Raw genomic sequence first — 26,658 nt, forward strand, 5'->3', positions numbered from 1 at the left:
GCATGAAACACTGCAGCCCATCTCCTCACACCAAGACCTCCCACTACCCCCAGAAGCAGAGCTAAGCTGCCTCCCTGCCTCCAAACAGCTTTTTTTCTGCCATCCTTTCCTTCAGGCCATATATAGGTAGTGGGTTTTAAGGCAGAGCTTGGAGGTTTCCTTAAGTTCACTGACCAGGTTCCCCTCCCTTCCTAGGGGGTACAAGAGAAGAGCAGAAAAAGGCTTTCCCTGCAAGAAGGGCTGCTCTCAGCCAGGGACACCGATGGGATCAACAGTAGAGATGAGAAGGTTAGTTCTCTTTGCTCTTCTCTTTGCTCTTCATAGTGCTATGCCACTCATGGTCTGCAGGGCTGATACGTTTGGTGAACAGGCTGGACACCGGTATGGGAGACAGGCACTGTTTGACAGCAGGTGCACTCATCCCAGACCTCACACCTGATTTGTATCAGAGCTGCCCCCAGAGCTAGGTGAGGACCTACAAGGGCTCTGTCCCTCCAGGGCTTACAGCCCCTTCACAAAATCAAGCCCAAGTGGCCTCGTCATTCCACAAGCAAAGTCTCTCATTTCCTATGCACGTCTGCTCTGCCTCAGCCTATTTCCCCTGTGAGAGAGCAGGTTTTTCCATCAGACCATCCCCAGATGCCCTTAGCACAGTGGGCAAATCTCAGCTCCTCCTCTGATAACTCAGTATGCTCTCAAATTGGAGCTCGCCTTGCTGGAAATGCCCATCGGTGCCCTTCCCTCTCAACTGCGCTTGCACTGGCTGCTGCCGCCTCGGCTCCTCCTCGGGCCCTGCAGCCTGCTCCTGGCAGAGAGGGTGAGCCTGCCCGAAGGTCTGCCCGGCTCTCTAATGCCAGGGCACGTGTGATGCGGAATGATGACCCAAAGCACCGGGGCAGTTCTAGATGCTGACATGACTTATTCTCTGACCAGTTGTATACCATGACACCTAACTTCTGCTCAGGTACAAATGCATCCCCTTCAGCTTTCACTGCCAAGGGAGGTCAGCACCTGAGCCCTGTCTCCTCCTTGCCTGGGTGGGGAGGAAGGTGCAGACCTCCCTCTGTGTTGCTTTGGAGCTCCCACCTCTTTCTGGCTATGGTCTGACACCTAACCCCCTCTCAGCTTTGACTGAATTCACCCTCCATGAACATCGGTGACTGGACTCGTACACAGTATTCCCATTTAGTTTTATTCTTGTTCATATCTTTACAGAAAATGGCACATAAATCACAGATGCTGGATGACTAGAAGTTGTTACAGCTCCATATCTCAAACACCTCAATACTGAATTCTTTTCTCACTGTATATACATTATTTACACACCATGGGCTATCATCTAACACGTCAAACGACCGGGGGACAAAGACAAACAGGGACTGGATGGAGGGACTTAACCTTTGATGGAAGAAAAACAGTAGCTCTGGGGAAAGGGTGCTCACAGCTGAAAGCAGGACAGAAGGGGTTGCCTGGAAATTGCTGTCCTACGGCTTTTGGGGGAGGGGGAATAGTGCCTTACTGGGATGGGAAGGTGATGGTACCACGGAGCAGGTTTGCCTGCGTGGGTCTGCACGCAGACCATGTGGGGCTGGCTGGGAGACATATGTACATGTTATGGGGTGGATCTGCATGGCTGTCATTCCCTTTAACACTCAGAGGGCGAGCTGGACAAATTTAATTCAATAAATACACTGGGTGGATGTTGTCTCGCCTGAAATAATGTATTCAGTAAATTCGCCATTCAGCCCCTCCGGGGGGGTGCTGGGGGCTCCGTGGGCTTTGGCATTTGGGCCAGAGTCAGACCCGGCTGTGGTGGCCAGCCCTGCGTGAGCCGGTGGCATGGGCTGGGGTCACCTTGAGGTGCCAGGTGGGACCAGGGTTTTGCACCTATGGACTAAACCTGCCTCTCCCTGCTGAACAGGGGCAAAACTCAACCACCCCAAAGCTACAGCAGCCCCTTCCCAGCAAAGCCCAGCACCAGGTGGGGAGAGACGGGTGGAAGCTGCAAACCACCCTGGATGGAGAGTCACCATTTCACGCAAACACTGCCACGGGTTTGTCCTGCTGCAGCTGGGGCCAGAGGCGGAGGTGATGGCTGGGGAAAGGCAGCAGGTCTGCCTGGGGCATGGCAGGACAGGGTGCCAGGGGAAGGGGCCTGGGCAGCACTGGGGAGAGACGTGCACCAAAGGAGGGGCATGGAGGAAGGGGACAGGCTTGCTCCAAGATGACAGATGGGGTCTGGGGCTGGAGCAGGAGGAGAGAGCCCCAGAGATGGTCATGAGGCCAGAGGGACCCAGAGCCTCGGTGTCCTCTTGTGTGGCAACGATGATGGGATCCTTCCCAGTCCCCTGAAAGGAAGGGGTGGGGGGGTGAGGAAGGCCCGGCGGGGCAGAGGAGCGAGGGGCAGGGGTACGCTCAAGGGGAGCAAGCGAGGGACACCCCTGCCAGGCAGCCCCAAACACAGAGACCGGGGCCCCGCTCCCCGAGGGGAGCTCCATGGTCCGAGGGGGGCTGCAGCCCCCAGAGGACACAATGTCTGTTGGGGCTGGCTTCTGCCGCCTCTTCCCTCCCTAGATCAGCTTCTCCTCCTTCTGCGACAAGTTCAACTTCTCTGTCTGTCTCTCATCCTCTGCCGCTGCCACCTCCTCCCCTGTCTCCGTCTTCCTGCCTGGGGCTGAGGTGTCCCCGGCGATGGTCCCCAGGACTTTGGTGCTGTGCTCCTGAGCTTTGGCCCTGAGGGCAGCAATGCTGTTTTCTCTCAGTTCCTCCTGGGAAATGGTGGTTTTGGGATCTGGGCCCCTCTCTTCCTTGTCACCCTTGTCAAGCTTGGGCAGGGCCTGGCGCTCCACCTCCGTCTTCCTCCCCGCCTCAGCCGCTGCCTCCAGAGACTTTTTGTGCATCCCTAAAAAGAATTGTTGGTATTCGGGTTTAGAAAAGCGCCTGGGCATGGGAAAGCCATCTTGAACTGAAAACAGCAAAGATAAAGAGAGGCCAGAATTAAGGAAAAGCAGAAACCCTCGCTTCACACAGCAGTCACGGCGAGGCTCGCTCTGGCTCCCGCGCGAGGGCAGCCCAGGCAACGCAGCTGCCTGCTGAGGCAGCCCGGCCCCCAGCACCTGTGTCCTCAGGGCTGCCCCAAAAGGTCTACAATTACTCTCCCCTTCATTTCTCTCTGTGGATCTAAAGCTAACTTGTCCCTGCACGGGGACGAGGGTCTCAGACAGCAGCACAGTTGCCTGAGCTTCACCGAGGCTGGAGAGGGAGACTCCCTCATTGCCTATTCCTGCATCAACCCACTCCTCACACAACCCACCCCTCTGCCTCTCTCAGTTTCACATAGACAGAAGGACAGGACAGCCCGTTGTCAAGATGCCAGACATTAGTTTTGGGGCAGAATCAACCTGAAAGGTCAGAAAGCAGGAAGCAAAGAGCAGGAGCATGGTAGGGTAGCTGCTACCTCCGTGTCTGCACAGAAAACCACGTGAAATCAGGCAGAAATGCAGCTCCTCCAGATGCCAAGAGCAGGAGGAGGCAGCAGAGTGTTCCCCCAAGGACTTGGGGCAAGGGGAGCACATTTGGGGGTCCTGGCACCCCTCACAGCATCACTGGGATGAGAAACTTGGACTGGGATGATGTCCTGCCTTGGGCAAGGGTTGGAGCCCCGAGTTGGACACAAGGGATGCTCATGCCACAGGTGCCAAAGGCTAATACCACCCTGAGCATGGGGAGAAAATTTCTGTCCTGACCAGGTCCTGCAGGTCAGGATCCAAGGACCAGCAGGGATTTGGGATGAGCAGTCAGACCCTATTGACAAGGGGCTGCTGGGGGATGGGGGGCGGAGGGCAGTGGGGCAAGGTCTCCTCATGTTTTCAGGATGGCTCTGGTTTCTTCCTTGCATCCCCCACTTTGTCTCAACCCACTCTCCATCCTCCACAAAGGTGGCTGCTCTCTTACCCAGGAGCCAAGGGGCGCAGGACTCCATGATGCCGTCCTTGGCAGACTTGAGGATGGACTCGGGCAGTGGGATGGAGTGACGCACCATGGCACCGTAGAGCCCGTACTCGGCCATCACGCTGCTCCTGCCCCAGCACTTCTCCCTCTTCCGCCACTTGGCCCGGCGGTTCTGGAACCAAACCTGGGGCGAGTGACAAAGAGGGACATGGGTTTTTTGGGGTCACAAGGTGCATCAGTCCCATTCCCGCATGAGAACACACGTCTGCTTGTGCAGCGGGATCAAGGTGAGAACGTGGCCCGAAAGAACTATGGCCTCTTCCCCCATTGAGCAGCCACTGGGTATCTCTTCCTCCCTCCCTTGCAGGAGCAGTGAGGGCCAAGCATGAGAGCAGGTCCCATCCCTCTCCACAGGATGTAATTAATTTGCCATTGCGGCGTCTTTTTCTAGCAGCTTTTGGCTCTCATGCCTGGGATTTTCTTTCATTATTTACTGGGTGTCTGAGCTGCGGCACGGGGCTGCAGGCAGCGGTGCCTGCAGGGAGGGCTGGGATGGGGGCGGATGCTTGGGAGAGGCGGGAGAAGGGGGAAGCTGATCTTTGCGCTTCGCCCTGAATTCCCAGTTTGAAAAGCCCCTCATCTTCTCAGAAAATTGGCAGAATAATCTCTGAGCTGTGACCTGGGGGGCAGTGAACAGAGATGCGGGTGGCGATGGCAAGGAAGGGGGGGGATGCTCACAGAAATCTATTAGCGCTCTCTCTCCGATTTCCATTCCTCTTGTCTCCCTCGCCCTCCTCCCTCCCCGGTTCCCCTCCCTTCCCACCGAGCAGAGGCATCAGCTTTAGATGAAAAATTGCTCGAGGTCTATTCAGAAGGAGGCAAAGGAAGAGTCAGCCCCAGGGGCAGCCCAGGCCTGATTGAAAAATAAGTTAATTTCAGTTTGAATCGATGGGCCTCAGGCACTGAAATATCACGGGAAATTAAAGCAGCTGGTCCCCAGGGAACCACGCCATTGACCTGCGCTAATTAATGCCATGGAGTTACCAGGCCCCTCTCCTAGAGGCAGCCCCTCCCTCCCTGCGGACACCCCAAACACCTCCTCATTTAACTAATTAGACTCACAGAAAATTGGGTGTTAATTTGTTTAGGATTTTTTTTTCTTTTCTATTTTTTTCCCTCCCTTTCCCGGAAAGTACACGGCAGAATGGAAATGAATGGCGGGGTCTCGCTGGCAGATGGATGCTCGGGGTCACTCCGCAATCTTCTCCGACTTGATTGCTTGATTAGGTCGTTAGCACATTAAAAAAAAAAATTGCTTGCCGTCTGGCGCTGGCCTGATGAGTGGGATGAGGCGGGAATCGCCTGGGTAATTTATCTTTTTATACTGCAAAGAATTTGATTTCAATCTGCAGATATATGGAGGTGCCTTTGACACCTGTTTAACATTACAGAGCTGACAGCTTAACCCTCTCTTGTCCTCACTGCCTGTAGCTGTGGGGGAGTTTGGGCTGCAGTGGGGAGCACTGGGGGACTGGGCAGACCCCCAGCTCTGCTGTGGGGACCACGGGACTGATGCTGCAGAGCGATGTCCTGCTCTCAGCTGGCAAGGCAAGCTCGCCCCTTCTACCTGTGCAGAGGGGAACTGCCCAAGCTGCAGGGTAGGCACTGGTGACTGCCAGCCTTGGCCGTTACTGGGATCCCAGCCGGCCTGGCCCCGCAGGGAGCTCTGCAGGGTGGGTGGGGTGGTGGTCCCAGCAGCTGTGATCCCAGCTTCTTCCAGCAGAAGACACTCTGTGCATGTCAGAAGGGATTTTACAGCCAGGCTGCTTCACCACACATGTCACTTCCTCTGTATGATAAATAGTCTGATTTATACTTTCATACTGCCAATATGTAACCCCTGGACCATGGATGGCTGTAAATCCACCGGGGCTTGAGAAAAGGACCCTCAGGAGTGCACAGCTTTCTCTCTCTGCCTGTTCCTCCATGCCTGCATGACACAAGGGTTTGCTCGGGCGTGCAGTCAGCAGGATGCTGGCAGGGTCTCTCACTCCAGGCCATGTGCTCCTCCCACTCCCAGAGCCTGGAGGGCAGAGCTGGAGGGGACTGGCTCGCACCCTCTCCAACCTCAGCACAAACCCCTGTGGTTCCTTCTCACCCACCAGACCAGGGCAGCCATCCCCAACATCTCCATGCTGCAAGGGGGCAGCTCAACCCACCAGGGCCAGGAGTTTCCTGCGATACTGCAGGATCCTGCTTGTTCTCCCCTGGGTAAACCAGTCCTCTCTCTTTCCTTGGCTTCAGGAAGAAATTCCTGCACAACCCAAGGGCCGGCACCTGCAAATCTGCCTTGGTTTGGGGCTGCAGTGACACCTTCCCATGTACTCAGAGCAGCTTGCAGGGCTCTGCACAGCTGTTTCTGTCACAGTTGCCACACCTGGGACCTCAGCCAGGAATAGGTTTTTCCATCAAGTACCAAGTGGGCAACTTTTTAAACTCTCCTCAATCCTCTTTTATCCAGGTGCCTCTTCACTGGTGCTTTTACCACCTCTCCCTTTTCCTTCCCTCCTGCCTTGATGCCCCAAACATCTTCCCCCATGCCTCATGCTCCCCTGCCCTTCTCCCTGGCCAGGTCTCAGCCTGCCCCAGTGCTGCCTGCTGCCACTAAACCTGCTGTCCTGGAGCATCCCCTTTCCCACGGCAGGGCCACGCAACTGCTGGAGCCAGCAGCAGCTTTGCCAGCTGGCAGCCCAGTTCTGACTAGAGCTGGTGGAAAATTTTCAATCAAAAAATGCTGATTCAATCGCACAGGAAAAACTGCATCCAGCCAGTGGAAGTGTAATCAAAATTATCTGTGGCTTTCTTCTGAATGCTGTATTTTAATCTTGGCTGCCTAAGATATGCAAAATCTATGCTTTCAAGCCAAATGGGAAAATCAAAATGACATCAACACCTCAGTAAGACCATTCCAAGATTTTCCAAACCAATTTTTGTCATTTGATGGGAATTTCCTCTTGGTTTGGACTAGGAAAAAAAGAAAGTTTGAAATCCCAGAATTTCTAGCAGAACAAAAATTGGGAGGACTGACCATCTTGCTTTAATACCAAGAGCCATATCTTCATCTCAGGCATGAAGTCCAGTGAAACCAATGGTTCTCAGTATTGAATATTGCTGGGATCAGAACCCAGCCCAGCACCTCTGCCACAGGCCTGTCCCCAGGGAGGGAAGACCTCCAGCATGGCACTGGTAGCCCCCATGCTGTTTTGGATCAGCAGAATTATTCCTCGTGGTCCGTTCTTGGGATTTTGCCCTCATTCAGATGGCTCCATCAGTGGGACTTCCTTCTGGGAGAAGACCTTACTGCTTTCTTCAAATTTCTTGATGTGTTACCAAAATTTTCCTGTGCCTTGATTCTGAGCTGAATTTTTTTTTGTGAAAATGTATCAATTTTAGTAATTCTGAGATATTTTTGGCTGTGTTGGTACATCAGCCACAACTTCCAAATATGCAGTTATTTATTATTGGCACCTCACCTTTCCTGGAGAGGGTTTCATCCTTACACTTATATTTACTCGTAGTTTTGGTATTCTGTGTCATCTTTGGCTGCTTGTTGTCTTTGCTTGGAGATATCTACTCTACAACTTCTGTAAAATTCAGTCTGCTTCAAACACTGTTTAGGTTTGTCCATATTTCCTCTTGTCCCTTCCCAGCACCTGGATCGGCTCAGATTTGTGAAACGCTTTATTGACGTGATGGTGTACCACACACCTTCCTTCTCACTTGCTTTCATCTGGTTCTCTGTTGCACAGTCCAGGGTGTGGTGAAAATATTGTGTTTGTGCTTCCACACTTCACGAACAGTGGTGAAAACTCCTGGTTAATTTTAGACTGAAGCACGTCAGATATTTGTGCAAAGCTATCACAATCTGATGTGCAGAGTTGTTTTTGGACCAATGTGCTACACCTTAAGATGATTTACAGCCTTTTATTATCACATGAGCACCCTCTGTGAAACATGGGAAGCTTGTTCCAGGAACCCTACCCTCAAAAAATGGACAACACAGTAAAGAGGGCAGGTTTGTTTTGCTATCCATCAGATGTGTTACCATCTAAGTTCAGCCCATGCATGCACATTTGCTGTTTATCAGCACAAAGCCCTCTCCTGGGCTGCTCCTGAGGCTCCACAAGTGCCACCCTTGGCACACCAAAGGCTGGATCTGGGGTGCTCACTGCTGTGGCCGAGCTGGGGGCAGCAGCCAAGCATGCCTCTGACAGGGCTGCCAGGCACCCTCCGTGCACCAGCAGCAGGAGAAGACGATGCTCACTGCAGATTGCACACTGCAAGTTGGGTATGCCTGCACGCCCAGAAACTGCAGGCTCTTCCACATCCATGGGTTTCGGTCCTCTAGGCATTGCAGCAAGACCAAACCCCATCACCTTGCAAAACTTGCTCTCAATATGAAGCAGGTAAATAGAGGGCGGTAACGTAACACCTCGCCCAGAGAGGATCTGCCCATCGACTCAATCCCTATCTTTTGGTCAGAGCTGAGCATCACACACTTTCTAACCACAGTGAGCACATCACGCTGACACTGTTTCCTCCAGGAGCTGCCACAGCCTGTGAACCAAGACAGCAGCAAACGCCAGCACCTTCAGTGTCATCTCCTGGATCATTGTTCCACATGCCTGTCCATCCCCCGTACCAAAATCAGCAGTATTGCAAAGCCTTATAAACGAGGATGTTTCTAACCTTAATCAGCATCTAATTCTCACCCTCAGTGCCCACTGCCCAAAGCAGCAGAAGTTGAGGCACCCTGTGTGCTCGACAGCAGGGCTGCAGCATCTTGGAGTCAAGACTGGCAAGGTTATTCTTACCATTTTCCTCCTCTGAATCACAAATTATGACCGATACTTCTTTGGATTATTGATGATGCAGAAGAGCAAATTGTAGCCGGAGGAATCTCTCATTTTGCAAAGCGACGTGAGACTCAGTGTGTCCTTGTTATCCGCATTCATCATATTAGTTAGTTTGTTTACCTAATCAGCTCCTGAAACATTGTCTGCTAAAGAGAGAAATCTCCCTGAGGTTGGCCATGAGCCAGGAATCTGAATTAGCAAAGGGATATTTTAAGGCATCGAGGGTGTTTCCATGTATTGTTTCTGTATTGTTTCAACCTGAAATTTTCACTGGTTGCACTCATTTTCTTGACTGTTACTTTCCAAGCTGGGGCACACGGGAGAATTGGTAGTGGCCTTTTTTGTCTTTCTAATAAAAAAAATGCTATTTTCCCTTCCTAAGCATTACTTATCTCTTAAAGGAAAATTCCAGGCTAGATAATGGGGAAATTTTGCTTCACCAAGTCTCACATACTGCCTTTAAAACAGCATTTCAACAGGGGTCTTTCAAGTAACAACCTTTACGGAGCACAAGATGGTCCCAGCCCAAAGCAGTACATGCTGAAATGTCCACTAGATGGCCACAGGCAACGGCATGTCCACGCATGGACAGACACACTGACACACCGACACACAGACACACCAGCACTCACCACACCAGCGCATGCCTTTGCCAGGCTGCAGGGAGCAGCCGCACACAGCTGTTGGCAAACCAACAACCAAGTCAAGGGACAAAAGCCCAAGTGCCCCCAGCAGCAACACTGAGACCGTCTCCCCACGGATGAACAGGCACATCTTCTTTGCTCTCTGACAATTCCCCTGGTGCAAACCTTCAGCTTCGGGGAGCTGAACTGTCGCTCTGTACGATCCCTGCAAAGAAGCCATTTCTGATGCTGAGCTCTTCAAGTGAGGACACAGCAGAGAAACCCTGTCCTGCCCAGCCAGGCAGCCTGGGAGCTTTCTGGACTTCTCCTGTGACATTGTCATGGTTTGTAATCTGGTCCTACCTGACGTGATGGTGCTGATGGCTTTCTGACCCAACACACTGATGTCCACACTCTTCTCCCAGAGATCCAACCACCTCGAGCTGAACCGTGCAGAAGCTGAACTTCTCATGGTCATCCACCAGATCTCTTCCCTCTGCAGCATGTACTGACATGGGAAACATCCAGACATCTACACCAACACCCTGTAGTTGCTTACGTCCCTTTCTCCACCACACTGCTCTGGTCTCATCCTGTCAACTCACTGTATGCACAGCAAAGCATTGGCACAGAGCAGCTCTGTTTCTCAGTGCAAGCTCTTCACAAGTCTGCCAGCATACTGGTTTCCCCTCTCCTGGACTACAAAAACTTGGTCAGACCCACTATCCCCCTCACAGCAGAAAGCTGCTCCTAAAGTCATGCCCAGTGGCATACCTGTTACTTCCCCACTTGAAGCCTTTGGTAGGTCCAGCTGCAGATCAGAGAACATCTCCAGCTCACCTCCACACCTGGGGCTCTGCTGCTGCCTCAGCACTCAGTTCCTCTTGACAACTACACATCTCCCTTTCTACCTTCTTCCTTTCCAAGCCAAGACTCTACAATGAGTGTAGTCAAAACAAAAACCTCCTCTGAAAAGACAGTGATGTCCTCACTCTCACATCAGACAGGGACAGTGGCCCTGGCTGGGTTCAATCTGAGGATGTGAGCATTGCAAAGAACGGCCTCATACCTTCCTTGGAGCATGTCCCCACCAGCACTCACCGGCCCTGGGGCTTTACAATGAATTGCCACAAGAGCGTAAGGTCTGACTGCGTCCTGGGGCTTCCTGCAGTGATCACCCCAGGAAAGCTTTCTGTCCCCAGGCTGCTGGTGGAAACTGCACCACTTGTGTAAGCCTGGAAATAGTTTATTGCTGTCTTTTCAAAAGTAATGTCAAAATTATTGGCACTGTTTATGGTGACATCACTTTCTATGGCTGGTGTAAAGTGGGTATGAAGTTAAATGAGAGCAGTAAAGGTTGCACATGGACTGCATGGCTGATTGCAGGACTCATCATCCCTCCTTTTACTAAACACTGGGAAGGAGCTTTCTGAGCTCACATTAGAAAGAGCAATTCCCGTACACAGCGTGGCAAGAGCCCTTCTTGGTAATAGCTGGAGTTGTGTCCAACCCATGCAGCTAACAGGTCCAACCAGACGTACCGAGATGAGCTGTGAGATGGTATTCATCCCACTCGAGCAAAGACATGACAGTTCATCCAAGCTTGGGTCTCCTCTGAGCTAAACTAGCACAGGGCACACATTGAATATGGGCTCAGTATGACACCCAGCAAAACTGTACATGCTATTACCATGTCACCAGTCCTGCAGCCCAGGCTTGCCTCTGAATCCTGCTCTTAAAAGCACTATGTGGGCCAAGTATAGCTACTTGTTGCAATATATCTGACTTATACAGCCAATGCTATAAAATCCCTCTTGACCAGAGAACATGTCTTAAACTGTGTCCCCTTGGCAAATCTGGGGTTTTCATCTTGCCACCTCATGAGGCTACATGCTTTCTCACTTGTAACCTTCAAAGAGTGAAGAACTCTTCAGCGGCTCCCATCTTCCCCAAAGAAAAACAAGTGTGCACAAGATGTGCATGGTAGGATAGTAAGATCAGTGGTTCAGCACACACTCGATCTGTGCAACACATCCGCACAGCAAATGCATCCCTGAGACATTGACTTGGCCATGATGCCAGCTGACCAGCAGCTTAGCTGGACCTACAGCTCCATATAGGCCACCAGATGCTGGGACATGGGAGATAAACATACAAATTCCTCTTTTCCTAACATGCTGATTGAAAAACATGAAAAACATCAGGGTCGTGGGTGCATGATAGTCACAGGAAAGCTGGCAAGAGTATGCCCATAATCCTAGCCCACACAAACCCAGGGAGACATTTGTCATCGTCACAAAAGGTGATACTGCGCAGCCATCCTTTGAGTGCTCACAATGCCTGGCTCCGTTAACCAAGATGCTACACTGCCTGTATAATTTCATTTTGCCTCCTTTTCCCCCATTAACGTTGCTCTGCAGGTTCTCTGGCACAAAGGAAACCTTAGCATAGGTCTTCATAAGCATCCATATGCAATGCCCTCTGTGAACAAGTGGGAACACACCTTATTATTACCTTCAAGTTAGAACAAGGCAAGTCAGGGCAGCTGGAGGAGAACTGTCACATCTCTTTCAATGGGCACCAAAATCAGAGCTTGGGACGCCAGCCTTCCTCAGAGGCTGTGAGTGCTGCCTGTGCTCTGGGCTGCCCCTTGCATGCCAGAAGCAGCTGCATATTGCCCTTTCCTTTATCAGCACATGCAGAGCAAAGGGCAAAGATACGCTCTGGCTTTCTCCAGAAAAAACACGTAGGAGCCAGAGGCTGTGCGCCAGCAGGAGATGGTGTCTGCAGCACTACCTGGTGCCCACCGTTGCCTGAGATAAGGCTCAAGCCCATCCCTGCGTGCATGGGGACAACCCACAAAGTGCCCCCTGAGGGCTACAGCACAGGCTCACCAATGCACGGGAACTCTTGGTATGTTGAAGCATTCAGCTGGAAGATATTTACGGAAACACGTTATGTATTGCAAAATCTTGTAACACATTGTAATAAGTTTCCATGCAGCAGCTTGGACTGAGAACCAAAAAGAGAAAGTTGCAGTCCTTTACACTCTTCCCTTAGGAAGACACATGGTAAGGACGGTGTTTGCAATTCCTTGCCTCATGCAATAAGAGATATCTAATCACCCAACCTCAGCAAATCCTTCACTGGACTCTCTTGAATCTGGTGGAGGAGGAGGACACCTGAGCCAAAGGCCAGGCCAGAACAGCGCTCTGTCCCCGACCACCACCCGAGAGGTCAGGACTGGCAGTTACGGTGGCCGCACTGGGGTGCTCTACTTCTTCAACGCTCTACTCCTACCACGTGTCTGCTCCTGGGTCTACACGTTCCTCAGCTCTGTGCACCCTTAACCTTCTTTGAGTAATTTACAACTTCATGACTTTTCACATGACACCTTGTAGCTGCAGAATACTCATGCTCCAGGCACTGGCTGCTGCTGTGCCACCAACGCCTGCAGCCGACATTGTCAGCTCGGGCTAGTGCACAGCACAGCTAATGGTGTGACCTGCAGACCCCGCAGTGGCAGGTGAGCCGGAGCTTCCCAGCGGCGTGGGTGGGCAGCCCGGCTGCACTGGCCTGGCTGAACAGCAGGCGTATGGGCTAACCCAGCCTGGCAAAGTGCTGCTGCTTATCCACACTGCAGCAGGTCAGCTCCAACAGCCAGGCAGGAGTCAGTCAGTAGGTTACTTACAGACCATGGAAGGGACATAATCCCCATGTTTGTGAACGTGCAACATGCATGCCATGGGCCTTTATATAAGTCACAGGAAGGTTACCAAGGATGAGCAATACTTCACTTGCATCCCCTTCCTATGAATTTGGGCAGAAAGCTGCAGCTGAAAGCTCTAATAACTACAGCCAAAGTTTTAGCTCTGCCTTTGCTCAGACAGTTGGGAGCTAACAGAAACCCACTGAAAGAGAAAGTAGGGACCAAACTGTGCTCTCACACCAGGCAGGTCCTAAACTGAACACTTCTTGCTGCTCCCAGGGCAATGCCAGTCAGAGTGGACAGAAGAGCACCTAATGCTTTCTCACAGCCTCTGATGAGGTGGTCTCTGGAAGCCACCTTTGCTACAGGTATAGCAACAGTTTGTTCTCCAACTCAGTTCCTCTTTTCTGCTCCATAGAAGAACCTGCCAGCCTCACACATGTAGAAATCGGGGTCACCTGTATGTCAGTCAAGGACTAGACTTCTCTACACTGCACAGGCCTGTGCAAAACCTGGCTCACAGCACACCCAAAAAGAAAAAACAATGAAAAGGCAGAGGACGTTCATGCTGCCAGAGACAAATCAGAAGAACTTGTTGAGATCTATCAGGGTAAAAGATAAACACTATAGAGAAAAATAGATCCATTAAGAAATAAAGGGGAGAGTAAATTAACCATGTCTCTAAAGTGCCTGTGTTATTGAACTGTTAAAAAAATCTCTATTCAAAGTCTGGAAAGGAGGAAAACTTTATTACAAAGGGTCATTAAAGGAAAACCTGAACACACAACTATCAGCTGGTCCCTCTGCCAGGCATCCTAAGGCTGGAGGGGAATTAACTATTGAACTTGCTGGGCTGCCCAATTATTTTTTTTTTTTAAATCAGTTGTGAAAAACTGCAGAGGTTTCAGAAGAGAGAAAAGAAAGTTCATCATTAAAAGAAGGAGTGAATGCAAGTGTTCCCAGCACAGGAATTTAGGGTAGCATTTCCAGAAAAGCTTAAGTGATTGAAGAACCGCAGTGTCTAAGCTAAGCCAGAGAAGTGTTACCCTCAACCTACTGTTGTTAAGAAAATAGGTGGATCAGTTGTCACAGCCTGGCATTAAGGCCGCAGAGCCATTCCTCATTCTCCTGGCTGTGACGGTGAAAGTCTTTGCCAAGGTGCTCCACAGCAATGGGCTATGGCATATTTTGTTGCCTTGCCTGTATTTCCTCTTGTGAGGAGTGCCTCAACACTTGAAGGTATCCGACCCTCGGTGACGGTGTCTCCAAACCATGGAGAGAACAAGGAAGGAGCTGTCACTGCAAAGCCCTATTTCCCTCTCGATGCTGTGGAAGAGCACACCAAAATCACACTGTCCCTTATGCTGTGACAGCCATAAACATCTCGCAAGGAACAGAGCAGAAGGCAAAGACAGGCAAGTTTGGTTTTATTTGTTCTTCTGTCCCTTTTAGAAAATCGGTCAGTGGCTGAAGCAACTCAGGGACTGAACACAGAGGGATAAAGCGAGACCTGGGTATACAAAATATTTGTAACTCTATACCTCCATCTCTGCACTAAAAAACCATCTTTTAAACTGCACCTACAGCCCCAGCTGTAGCAGGGTAAATCCCACAAGGGCAGGTAACCTGCGTGGTCTAGCAGCAAGCAGGAGAGTCCCCACTTCACTGTAAGCTGAAGAGATGTTCCCAGCCCTTCATTTTCCTTCCTGTCTCCTACCACATTTTCTTCCTCTGTCCAAAGGCATCTGGTTAAGACTTTTCAGACAGTAATCCCTTTGGGAAGGCTTGCCTGGGCCCCTGCTCTTGCCCATCACCCAGCCCCTCTGTTTGCAGCTCTGGTAATTAACTTGTAAACGAAGTTCTAGCTCATGGACTGAAAACAGTCCATAGATAAAGGGTAATGAAAACACTCCATTACAGAAAGGGCCAAATGAAACAACTCTTAATTGAAAAATGGAAATTAATATGAATTTAGATCAACTAAACAAGCATGTTATTGAAGAGGCAGTAAAGTGGATGAACTCCTCACATACCAATTAAAGACATGGAGGCAGAGATACACCATACGCCACGAGAAACACTCATAATAATATTCTCACCAAGCCAGTAAGTTTGATTAGTTTTATTACTCTCACTTGTACACTTCCTACATTTCTAAAAGCATAGGGGAAGTTAATGACGCTTATCCGGTATCACACTGCCATGGCTTGCCCCAGTGCTCAGGAATTATTGGCAAAGGTAGCCAGCACTAGCTGCTCAGCTCTATTTCATGATTAACTTCTTGCAGGGCTTGCAGGGTTCTTAAAAAAAATAAATTAAGATATTGAAATGGTTGGCTCACACAGCAGCAACATTTTCAGCTTCTCCATCACCTTGGTAATCTACCTCCAACCACCCTAATAGCTCTGGTAATTTTCCTCCAGCTACATGATCTCCATGAACGTGCTGCATAGAGGTACAGGTGGGAACCCACGGGCACTGTGCCTTTCTTTTCTAAGTGTGAGACTCATCCAAAGTTTTAGCAAGAACAGACACGCCCTCACCTACTGAGAGTAACAGTGACAAGCTTAAGCTTAGAAAAACCAATGCCACCACTACTTTCTACAGCACTAAGAAATCCCTTGGCAGCCGTTCCAGGCACAGACTCAGGAAAGGTCAGCAACTGCATGGAGCAATCATTCCCATTCCACACTTACACCGTGGGAATAGGACTACAATTCAACGCTCTGCAGCAAGCAGGAAAAGCTGGTGGGAGGAGGAGAAGCCAGGGCTGCTAAAGCTGCATAAAGCCAATCTTCCCTTCACACTTTCTATCGTATTTCTTGAGGGGACTCCATGGGTTCACTCCTGAGCTCCTGCTCAGTGCAATACGGGTTCCTCAGGCCTTTCCAAATGACGTTCACCTCTAAATACAGAATGTTTTTGCAAAACTGAAGCAAGGTAAGCTTCTTGTTCTGGAAAAATACTCTTGGTATGAATGTGTCCTTCTAAATAACCACCCCTCCTGGTTCCTCCATCCCCATTCAACTCCTAAAGGGCTACACAGTGATACTGAAATGTGTTCATCTGATAGCAGCTAAGCCAATACATTTTCAGTTAGATTTTCAGTTGGCTTCATTTTGGTTTTAGCCAAAATTGACCTCTTAGCTGCCTGACAAAGCTCTCTGGATACACAGATGATTCCCCACTCCTCACACACGGCACCAGCATCTCCTTGGGGTTCCTTTTGCTTACGTAAGCAATTTTATTTGTCCCAAAATTCTTCATCTACGTAATTACCATACAATAATTTAACAACAAAACCTGATAATTCTTATCACTTTTATTCTCTTTTTTAATTGATTAATTCCCTTAAAAGGTGAACCTAGTGTCCCCACAATGGCAGTCAGGATCTTATTTTTGGGAAATTAGTGAACCGATTCATTGATTTGTTTGATCGGTAGGAGACATACTGTAATGACAAACATACACAGCCATTTCAATAATCCCAAATCAAACTGTTACTGAACTTTAATATTGTAGATACTGGTGTTTAAAGTTTGGAACTGTCACATATTAATAAATTCAATAGTGATAACTTATCTAAAATCTACACATTACACTGAAGAGTATACACTTAAGAGTATCTGTTTCGAGAAACACACTGATGTAAGTCAGGTGTCAGAATACTTGTCAGCTTGAGGCAATTTTGAATACTTCAAGTTGTCTATTAAGGATATACCTCCCTGCAGGAATCTACTTACCTCACGTGGATTTTACAGAATGGTCTGGGTTTATTCTGATAGCGGCACTCTTCTGAATATCTTTCAAATACATTGATTAACATAGTCTTTTTCAAGTATCTTGCAAAATGACCACAGTGACATCTGGTCTGACTTGTGCAAAGTGTCTCACTAGGAAAAGTAAATTGTTTTCCCACGTTGCCCAGCGGGAGGATGCTCACGTTCCTTCCAGGAGCAGCCAGCTCAATACGGGAGGAAGATGCACACACTGTGAAAGAGCGCTGCCTTGACAAACTGCACGTTCATCTTCTCTTTAAATGGAGGATTTGGATATTTTTTCCTGAATTCAACGTTCTCTCAAACCAATAACTTTCTTGGCCTCTGATGGCTATTTGTACTGTTCTGCTGAAGGTTTTACATGCAAGCAGTTCTTATGTATCACTCTCTCAATTGCACTCTTTGAATTTCACTTTCATATTGAATTTCATAGGTGATTTACTTTCTCTTTGACTACTACCTCCTGAGAAATAATTCCATGAATGAAAATAAGGGGTAGATATCACTCTTAGGAGTGGATTCAGTGGAAACCTACATGAAATGCTGTGAAAGTCCACAGCATTTGATGCGCACAACAATCTTAGAAAACACTTTCATTAATGACCTACAAGAGGGAGAGAACAATGTTGAAAGATGGGAGGAACTGCAAGCTACAATGAAAATGCAAAAATATAGCGCTCCCTTGAGCGGTTAGAAACTCATGCAAGGAAAAAAAAAATACGATGACATGAAATTATAAATATTATGAATAAGGGAGTAAAGATTCATTGTCAGCTGTCTCTTCCAAGGGGCATTAAATGATGCTAATAGATTCAAAGCAAGATTTACTTCACTTGTGCAGTTCTGCTTCAGAACTTCTTGCTGCGGGATATTAAGATATTTACATGTGTTCAAAATCCCAGGAGGCTGTTGAAGTATACACTAAGTATTACTTGATAGCTGCCCTGCTCTCATACTCTTCTCTAACACCTGCCTCTCGCCAATGTCAGAGCTGGTAGGGCTTTTATTATGCTTGCTAGCCAAAGTTAATAAAATGCCATATGAAACCCAGAACACTGAAGGGAAGATCCTGAGGATAAAAAAGACCTGTCTAAAAAAGCTTGAAGTGACTGAATGAAATAAACAGAAAGAGATAAATATGGAAGCAAGTAGACCAGTGCTAATCTGAGGCTGTTTCTGCAAAGACTCAGAAGTCCAGCTGAACTGGTGTGAACACACCGGGTGTGCAGCTGTAGGCATGTGGTCCCTTATCTCCAGGACAACTGACAGGCAGGATGGGCTTCACAGAAGAACAACCACATGATTAAGAGACTAGCGTGTGATTTACGAAGAATGATTTAAGAAAAGATCTTCACACTGCTTAAATGATGATGAAAACCAAAAGTGACAGCCAGGAGAAGAAATAGCTTAGATTTATTTAAAGAGTGTGAACATCATAACAATGGGGAAAGAATTAGGCTTATACAAAAGGGGCTAAAGTTGAAAAGGAACATGAGGTGAAATATCAAGAAGCATGAGCAAGGTTGGGAATTATGTTGTCATAGCTTGTGACACACAAAAAAGTATGGACAAGGAAACGTCACAGAATATGTGGTAAGGGACAATCGGGTGCTGACCCATTGGAAAGATCAGTGGTGCTCGGGACTCCTACATGACCCTGATGCTCATCCCGGCAGGGTGCTCATGCTCTCACACAGCAGATGCCACAGAAATTCTGCTGTTTCTCATGATTTCCCCTTTCATGATGAGCAAAATTGTTACTCACAAGCATTTTCTCCTGGGATACACGTGCCATTAGCAACATCTGAGGTTCAGAACAGCCACACCACAGGGTGCTTCTGCTGTCCAAGTCTAACTTGATCTCTAGGGTAGAGGGGTCAAAGTAAGGAGCACTCCTAGGTTTAAAAACTCTGCAATACAGGAAGAGTAGGCAGTTGTTCCTTGCCAGCTGCAGAATGACATGCTGGCAGCAAATCAGTGACAGCTAAGATATGCTAGCCACTATTTCAATTCCAAATCAGATAAAACACTGAGTCTCAGCACTAGAAGGATGCTCCAGATGCTGAAGCAGTACATGCAGCGTCCAGCTCTGTGCTGTCTGCCATAACATCTCCCTCTACCTCACCCACAGTGAAGGTCCTCAGCTCTGGCCAGAGAAATGATGCCTCTGCAGTTCAACATATACTGTGCCACTAGACGAACCTCTTCCTTGAAAAGACCCTTTATGAGAAATCAAGGGATCTTCTTTCCAGCCCAGCATCAGACGGTGGGTACAGGCAACACTAAACTCCCAGCAGGTCTCTCCCCTCTTGACTTGATGTCCTACAGGGTCACAGGTGAAGAAGTGACCCTCCATGCAGCTCACTCCTTCTAGAGGCAAAGCATCAGGGCCTGTTGCTCAGAGAAAAATCCTAATGTGTCAGGCAGGATTTCAGATGATGGGCTGTTATTTCTGAAGACCAGTGGAAATCCTGTCAGAGTGCAGGTTATCTACAAGCTGTTAGGTCAGCAGGAGTCCTGCCAGCACAACAGGATAAGAAGCAACACTTGCTTTTATAAAAATGTCACTCTTGATTGAGCACAAGAATGAGGGTGGTGAGGGGGGCTCAGCACTGAGGGAAAAACGGGGAGGATCTCCCTGTCCCTGCACAGGGTCATGTCTCAGCAGCTTCCAGCATCAGCGTTATCTTGCTAAATGCCCTCTGAGCTACCTTCCAAACCCATGAGGGAGCAGCCTCCCGGGCTGTCTCTTTAGCAAAGGAAGAGCACAGGCTGAAGGAACAGATTGGCAGGTGCTGGGCATGCATGAGGGACTAAGCAGAAGGAGGAACCAGGGAAATCAGGACCCTCCCAACACCACGTGGCATTCAGGCCAATGCCTCTTGTAGAAACCACTATGCACCATCCACAGAATCAGCCACTGCCACTGTGTGGGGAACTAGGCCAGTTTAACCCCCAGCCAGCCAAGAAACATCACCTGCACCAACAAAAATGGGTTCAAGGCTTGGCCATTTCTGCCTTGTGCAGCAACCTGCTGGGAGCAGAACATGGGGAGGAGGGAGGCAGCAGAAGCTGCTGGAGTCCACCCTTGTGAACATCATGTTCGGTCTGTCCGAGCACATTGTGCCTCCCATGCTGTACACAGCAGCTGTAAGTTGTCTCTGGCTTTTTGGGCTGTAATGATTGCTTGCATACTGACTGTCACGCATACCAAAGGCTGGTGCTGGCACAGCCCTGCGGCTCAGGCTGCTCCTTGCCACTGGAGGATTCACCACACAGCGGCGATACTCCACTCAGCCTCATTCTGCCTCCTCACAGTGGCACGACAGGACTGTCATGCAATTAAGCTGCAAACATTAAAAATCATCTCCAAAAAATTTTAGGGAAGCTTCACTTGAGGCGGCAAATGCAGTGAAAGTGCAGAGATGGTGCGAACACCTCACTGGGACTCACCCGTCACTTCCACACTGCGGTCCTACCCACAGCACTACTAGCTACCTACAACATCCCTGTGCATCCTCCGGTGCCCGAAGGAGCAGAGATGAGCTCTTTCTGTCCCACATTGCCCACCCAGACCCAGTCTCCAGGAGGCTCTCTTCTTGCCTGTACCGCCAAGACCTCAAAACACTGCAGTCTTTCCTTGCACACCAGTTCCCCTTCAATGATTTCGGATTCCCTCTGTTACACACCCCCCAAATCACTGGTACAACACACCATGTACAGCACATGTTGACACACAAACACCAAATGCAAATCTGCCAAGAACAGCTGATCTGGCTGCCTACCCGTTGAGAGCAGGGGAGCAGGGACAGCCTCGGGAGGTTTATTCAGAGCAATGTCAGTCTTCCCATGCCGCTACCTTTTCTTCAGGGAGGGATGAACATGGCTGAAAGGGGCAGGATAAGGGAGTCCGAGAGATATGATTACCTGTATCCTGTCTTCTGGCAACTCTGTTTTCATGGCCAACATCTCTCTAGCATATACGTCAGGATAGTGGGCCTCGTTGAAGGCCTTTTCCAGCTCCTCCAGTTGGTAGGATGTGAAGATTGTCCTGAGGGGAGTAAAACTCTTTGATCAAAAAATATAACAAGAAGCAGCAAAGAAGATGAAGAGTCAGAGAAATGAACACAGAAGCTACAGAAACCTGGGTAACCTGCTAACACATAGCTTTTCCTCCCATCTCCTGTGTTTCCGTGTACAAAAGGTCAGGAGCGAGGGTGAAAGGAGACCCAGAAAATGCCAGAAGACAGCACTCTAAACAGTTACAAATCACCTTCCCTTTCAGGGACTTGCCTCCGGAGACAGTCCCTCCCGAGCAGCAAGCACCCGCAACCAGCAGCGATGGCAGCGGCTCTTACATCTCAGACTTTACTGCCTCTTGGGAGGATCCTGGGGGTGTCCCTATACCTCACCCCCCTACTACAGCACACCCACCCCTGACCTGGCTTAAAACCACCTCCCCTCCTCCTCTTGCATCCAGAGGTTTCTTAACCCTTTGATAGTCAGGCTGAGATAACGCAGCATCCCCTCAGCACCCCGTCTGGAGAGGTGCTGAGCCCTTCCCCAGCTCCTGGTCCTTAGCCTCTTCAATCTCCACAAGGAAATAATCCTCCCCCAGAGCCCCAAAGGTTTTATCCACTCTGCTCCCCACTGCTTTTCACCAGTCCTTCCCCACGAGAGCCAGTGCCAGCTCCCTTCCTCTGCCTTTACCCTGGTTGTTTCCACTCCGATATCCCATTAGCTGCTCCCTGCCAGTTTGCATTACCCCATTATCCTCTGGAAATCCTCCTGGACCGCCCTGGGCGGGCAGCAGCCCAACCCGCCTCTGCGCAGCCAGTTCTCAGCTCGGGACAACCAAATTGAAAAATCAGCAGCTGGAAAGCCGAGACGGATGAAAGCCCTTCTCCAGGGGATAGATGAGAGGTCTCGGACCACTTCCACTCACCCGAGGGTTAAACTCCCACCCTCCACCCGCCCGCCCCCTACACAAAATGCAATTTTTGATAAAAACTAACAACACTCCGATGGTAAAAAAAAAAAAACCAACAACGAATTGCAGCCTTTGTTCAAAGTAAACGTATAAATATATTATCAAACTGAGGAACATGTATCTCCCAGAAGGGGGAAGGAAAGAGGAAAAAAAAAGTCTTTTTCTGAAATTTGGATGTATTTTAGAAAAGCCCTACAATTCCAGAACGCATAAACAGAAAATCTCTGAAATATCCTCTGCTGTTCTGAATTGAAAGGATTCCACCCGATCGATACCATTACTAACAAAAGCAGCATGCAAATACAAGGGACCTGTCTGCAATCAGACCCTTCTTTAAATTCACTCCTAAATCCATTCTCTTTTCAAACAGTTTTCCTTCAGCTCCAACAAATCTGCGAACTCTAGGGACAGCACAGGCACATTAACTCATGTATTTTCTCTCTCTGGGACCACAGGAAAAATTATTCCAATTTTGATCCAGTTTAGATTTCAAGCATTCTCCTCTACCTTCCTCCAACAAGAGCGCCGAAACCCAGCAAGGCTGACCGGCGGGACGGTTTTGCCTGACGTTCAGCCGAAGTTTTCCCCTTTTAGCTCTCATCCCTGGGTAGCCCCCTGTCCCTTTTGCAACACACAATCCACTACCCCTTTTGGTGTTCCTATCCTGCAGCTATTTGCAGACTATTGGCCTGTCATCTCCCGGCTCTTTCTTGGTACAACTAGAGGTCTTAACCATTTAGTACAGAATATACAACTACGGCTAAATGTTCCAGGTCTGTTTCTGTCTAGAACTGAAAATAAAACAAATCTGAATTTCGTTTCCTCTCTCCCATCCAGAACATGACATGTACACCAGCCCCTGCTGTATTTTCACCCAGCCCCGTCCAGTCCACAAAGAAAACGAACCCATATTTACTCCAGAGCACCCAAACTGGGAGAATTTGCCTGGGGAGGGACCCCGGGTTTGAGATGAGCCCTCCAGACCAAGCCTCCTGTTGCACGCATAGCAGGATGTCTCCTGCGATAGTCGATCTCCTTCCACCCCACATCCTGCTAAGCTTTCACTGGGGCATCTTTTAATCCACCCTTCCTGCATCGTGGCAGGATTGATTTAATTATTCCTAAATCACCCTCGGTGGATGGTGTCTGGCCTTCCTTTGTCCTGAGGCTCCGACCACAGCAATGCCAGAACCCAGCACGGAATTTTTAATTTCTGTTTATAAGGTGCAGACAATCCAGCTCCCTTTTAACTGTGGGAGAAGTCAGGCAAAGTCTATTACCCTGACCGCTCCCGAGGGGAAACCAAATCCCCTCTGGATCTCCCAAAGTAGATCTTCGTTTCCTTAACCAATTCTCCAGCCTTCTTCAGCTTCTCTGCAGGCTGTGTCTGATTCCCAACTATTTAATCTATTGGCAAAATATTTATTTATAAGCAATAAAATATTTAAATCGTTGACAGAAATTCTCTCTTGCTGACAGCCAATACTAAGATGCAAACCAGGGGACGCTTTGGATTATTTCGGACAGGTTGATGGTTGTTTTCCCCCCGAACACCGGTGATCTGCATCCCGCCCAAATCCTCACGGGCTGCTCGGGTTTGCGGCTCGGGATACCTGGATCCGCAGCCAGAAAAATTATATAAAATTACAGCTGTGGCCGATCCCCCTCTCCCTAAAGGCACGTCCCCAAATCCGATTTATTTTGGACGGGGAGAAAGAAAAACAAAAAGGAAAGGGCCCGGGGGAGAAGCCGCAGGGGCGCCGGTGCTCTCCGGCGGCCGGAGCCGGGAGGGATCTTTCGCTCCGTGCCGGAGCGGGGCGGGAGCGGGTCGGACCCGCCGGGGCTCGGCGCTGCCGGTGCCCGGTGCCCTGGGGAGCGGGCCGGCGGGAGCCGGCGGGGTGGCGGCCGTTCGCTTACCTGTGCCGCCTCTTCTTTCGTTTCTTGCTCTGGTTTAGGGAGGATTTGGACATTTTCCGGTCGCTGGAGGAGACATCTTCGGAATCTGCGGAGAGACAGGCAGCGGCCGTGGGCTGGGGCTCCCTCCCCGCCGGGGACCCCCCGGGCAGGGCCGGGCCCGGCGGCTCTGCTCCCTCCGGCGGCTCCGGCCGAAGGTTTCGTTGCGATCGCGCCGCGGACGGGGCCCGCCGCCAGCCGCTCCCTCCAGCCCGGCGCGGCCCCAGCGGTGCTCCCGGTCTCGGCGCCGGTGCCGGTCCCGGTCCGGGCAGCTCGAGGCGATCCGCCCCCGCCAGGGAAGGCTCCGGCCCGGGACCGGGCTCTCGCTCTCCTCTCTCTCCCCCGGAGTCGTTTGCTGGGGTTGATGTTGTCTCACTGCTAAAATGCCGAGCCCGACAAGCTCAACAAAACCGTAGGAAAATGGGGAAGCTGCAGCCCCCTCCCCGCGGCCGGGCACCCGCGGCCGCCTTCCCCAGCCCGGGGATCCCGGACCTCCCGGCAGAAACACCGGAGCGGGGAGGGGAAAATTGAGGTTTATTGCGCTACCAGCCAAAAAAAAAAAAAAAAAAAAAAAATTCCCGCGAAGAGAATGGTGTCTGTCCGCGGCCTCCCTCTCCCCAGGGGTGCCCCGGCCGGGAGGTGTTAAGGGCAGGGTGGCACTGCCTTTGCCTCGAAGGAGCAGTCGGGGAACGGAACCGGGACCCGCATTTCGATGCGCGCCGCTGTGCCCCGTGGCGGCCGTTCCTGCCCGCGGCACCCCGCCACCCGCCCGGCCCCGGCCCCGTGCTTGCTGCTCGGCGGGCCGCGTTCCGGGCGGGGACGGTGGGCACCGCCCGGGCCGGGCACCGCGTCGGACGGCTCCGGCCGCCTCCGGGAGGAAGCTGGGGGTTGCCCCCGGGACCGGAGCCAGGCTCTGCTGCCTGCCGCTCCGGAGGGACCCGAGGCGGCTTGGGAGCGAGGCCTGCGGGAAGGGTTGCGGGCGGCTGCTGCCGTCTAGGAAAGGGATGCCGAGCGGCCCCTAATTCCCCGGCAACGAATTGGGGCCGCCGGGGCCGCGGGGGGGCCGCTCCGCCGGGGCTCCGCGCATCCCCTGGCCGGCCGCCCCCGGCCACGCCATCATACCGCGGCCGCAGCCCCGGACTGGGGGGGGAATACGGTCCCGCCCGCCCGCTCTTCTCCTCCTCCTCGGGAGCGAAACGAAATCGCCTTCCCGCCGCCAGGCATGGGGCCTCCCGCCGGGACGCCGAGTGCCGGCGGCTGCCGGGGGCGGGTGGCGGCGCTGGCGGGGCGCGGCGGGGTCCCCGGGGGCCGGGGACGTGCCTACCTGAGCTGGCCGTCTGGCTGCTGTCCAGCTGCCCCGGGGCCCGGGCCAGGGGCTGCAGGTGGACGCTCTGGGGGTCGGAGAGCACCTCCAGGAAGGTGGGCTGGGTGTAGAAGCCGGGGATGCCGCTGGCTCCCAGGAGCCCCATGCCCACGCCGCCCACCCCGGCGGGGCTGAGCACGGAGCGGGCCGCTAGCAGGTGCCCGGCGGGCAGCGAGTCCAGGGCGGCCCGTGGGTGCGACGGCGGCTCCTTGTTCAAGCCCAGGATCTCCTGGATGCCGAAGCCGGTGCAGCGGGGAGGGGTGGGCCCGGAGCTGGGCTTGGCCCCCGCCGCGGGAGGCGGCGGAGGCGGCGGGGCGGCGGGGGCGGTGGCCGCGCCGTCGGGCTTGGGCTTACCGGGCAGGCTGGGGGCCAGCGCCGCGCCCGCTTTGCCCGTCATGCTGCGGCCGGCGGTCCCTGGTGCCCGCTCCGGGAATGCCTGGGAGCCCCCGGCTCAGGCCCCTTTTATCCGCCCAGCCGGGAGCCCGAGCGGGGTCAGAGCCGCGCAGCCAATCACAGGGGCCAGCCGCGATTAGGGATGCCAAAAAGCCGGCACCGGCGGCGGCGGGGCCGCTGCTCGGCGGGCTGGGGCCGGTGCCCGCCGGCGGGCTGGGGCCGCCGCCCGCCCCCGCGCCGAGAAGGGCCGCCCCGGCGGGCCAGGCCCCGGCCCCGCTTCGCTTCCAGCCGTGCTGGGGAAGGTGGGGTTAGGGAGGGATGGAGGCATCCGTGCTTTCATAAACACGGCTCCAGCCTGGCCGCGCACGGAGCGGGGCACCGGCCCCGGAGGAGAGATGCGCCAAACAGCCGTGTAGGGAAACGCCGGCATCCTCGGCTTTCTTGCTCATCCCGTGTTCTGAGATAAATACGTGGTCAGCAGGGAAATAAGCATGCACGGAGGAAACCTAAGGCTTAAAACCGAGCAGTGTCCCTTCCAAGTGAAGAGGTGGAAGCATTGTATGTTGGAGAAACATCCGGCTTCATGCCATCAGAGGTGGTGAAATAGCTGCTTGGACTCTCTGGATACCCTTGCCCATGAGCCACACAGTTCTTCAGTAACAGAGATCACCTTTCACCACCTGTGGGCAAGATACCACAGACCTCGTACCTGCCAGCCCTACCTCAACCAAAGACGTTAAATTAAGAGAAAGCCTAAGGCATCCCCTGTTTCACTCTAGCTGAGGCAACAGCTTCACCACAGCATGTACCTTGGTAGTTGTAAATGGCCCACAGTGACTTTAGGTCTGTTCATGGTGGCCAGTTAATCAGTGGGACACCAAGCTGGGGCTGGGACTGCAGCTCCAGATCAGCACAAAAAGCTCATCTTCCACCTCAGCTCCAAGGGGAAGCATTTCACAGTTCCTCCTGTTCTCAGCTTTG

General features: G+C 51.5%; 3 protein-coding genes across 3 annotated transcripts in view; all 3 read right to left on the minus strand.

The window, feature by feature from the left end:
* Positions 1-26,658, minus strand: part of FCF1 (FCF1 rRNA-processing protein) — a 290,016-nt gene that overhangs the window by 241,085 nt on the left and 22,273 nt on the right. The window lies entirely within an intron of this gene.
* The window catches only part of NPC2 (NPC intracellular cholesterol transporter 2), a 215,457-nt gene that overhangs the window by 111,890 nt on the left and 76,909 nt on the right, over positions 1-26,658 (minus strand). The gene's annotated exons all lie outside the window — the stretch shown is intronic.
* Positions 2,489-25,681, minus strand: VSX2 (visual system homeobox 2). Its single transcript, XM_075753899.1, has 5 exons — positions 25,246-25,681; positions 23,886-23,970; positions 20,906-21,029; positions 3,955-4,135; positions 2,489-2,902 (listed from the first exon to the last, which is right to left on the minus strand). Exons 1-5 carry the CDS (start codon positions 25,679-25,681, stop codon positions 2,571-2,573), a joined length of 1,158 nt encoding a protein of 385 aa, XP_075610014.1. The 3' UTR covers positions 2,489-2,570.

This window comes from Balearica regulorum, chromosome 5 (genome assembly GCF_011004875.1).
Source record: "Balearica regulorum gibbericeps isolate bBalReg1 chromosome 5, bBalReg1.pri, whole genome shotgun sequence".
Lineage (NCBI taxonomy): Eukaryota > Metazoa > Chordata > Aves > Gruiformes > Gruidae > Balearica > Balearica regulorum.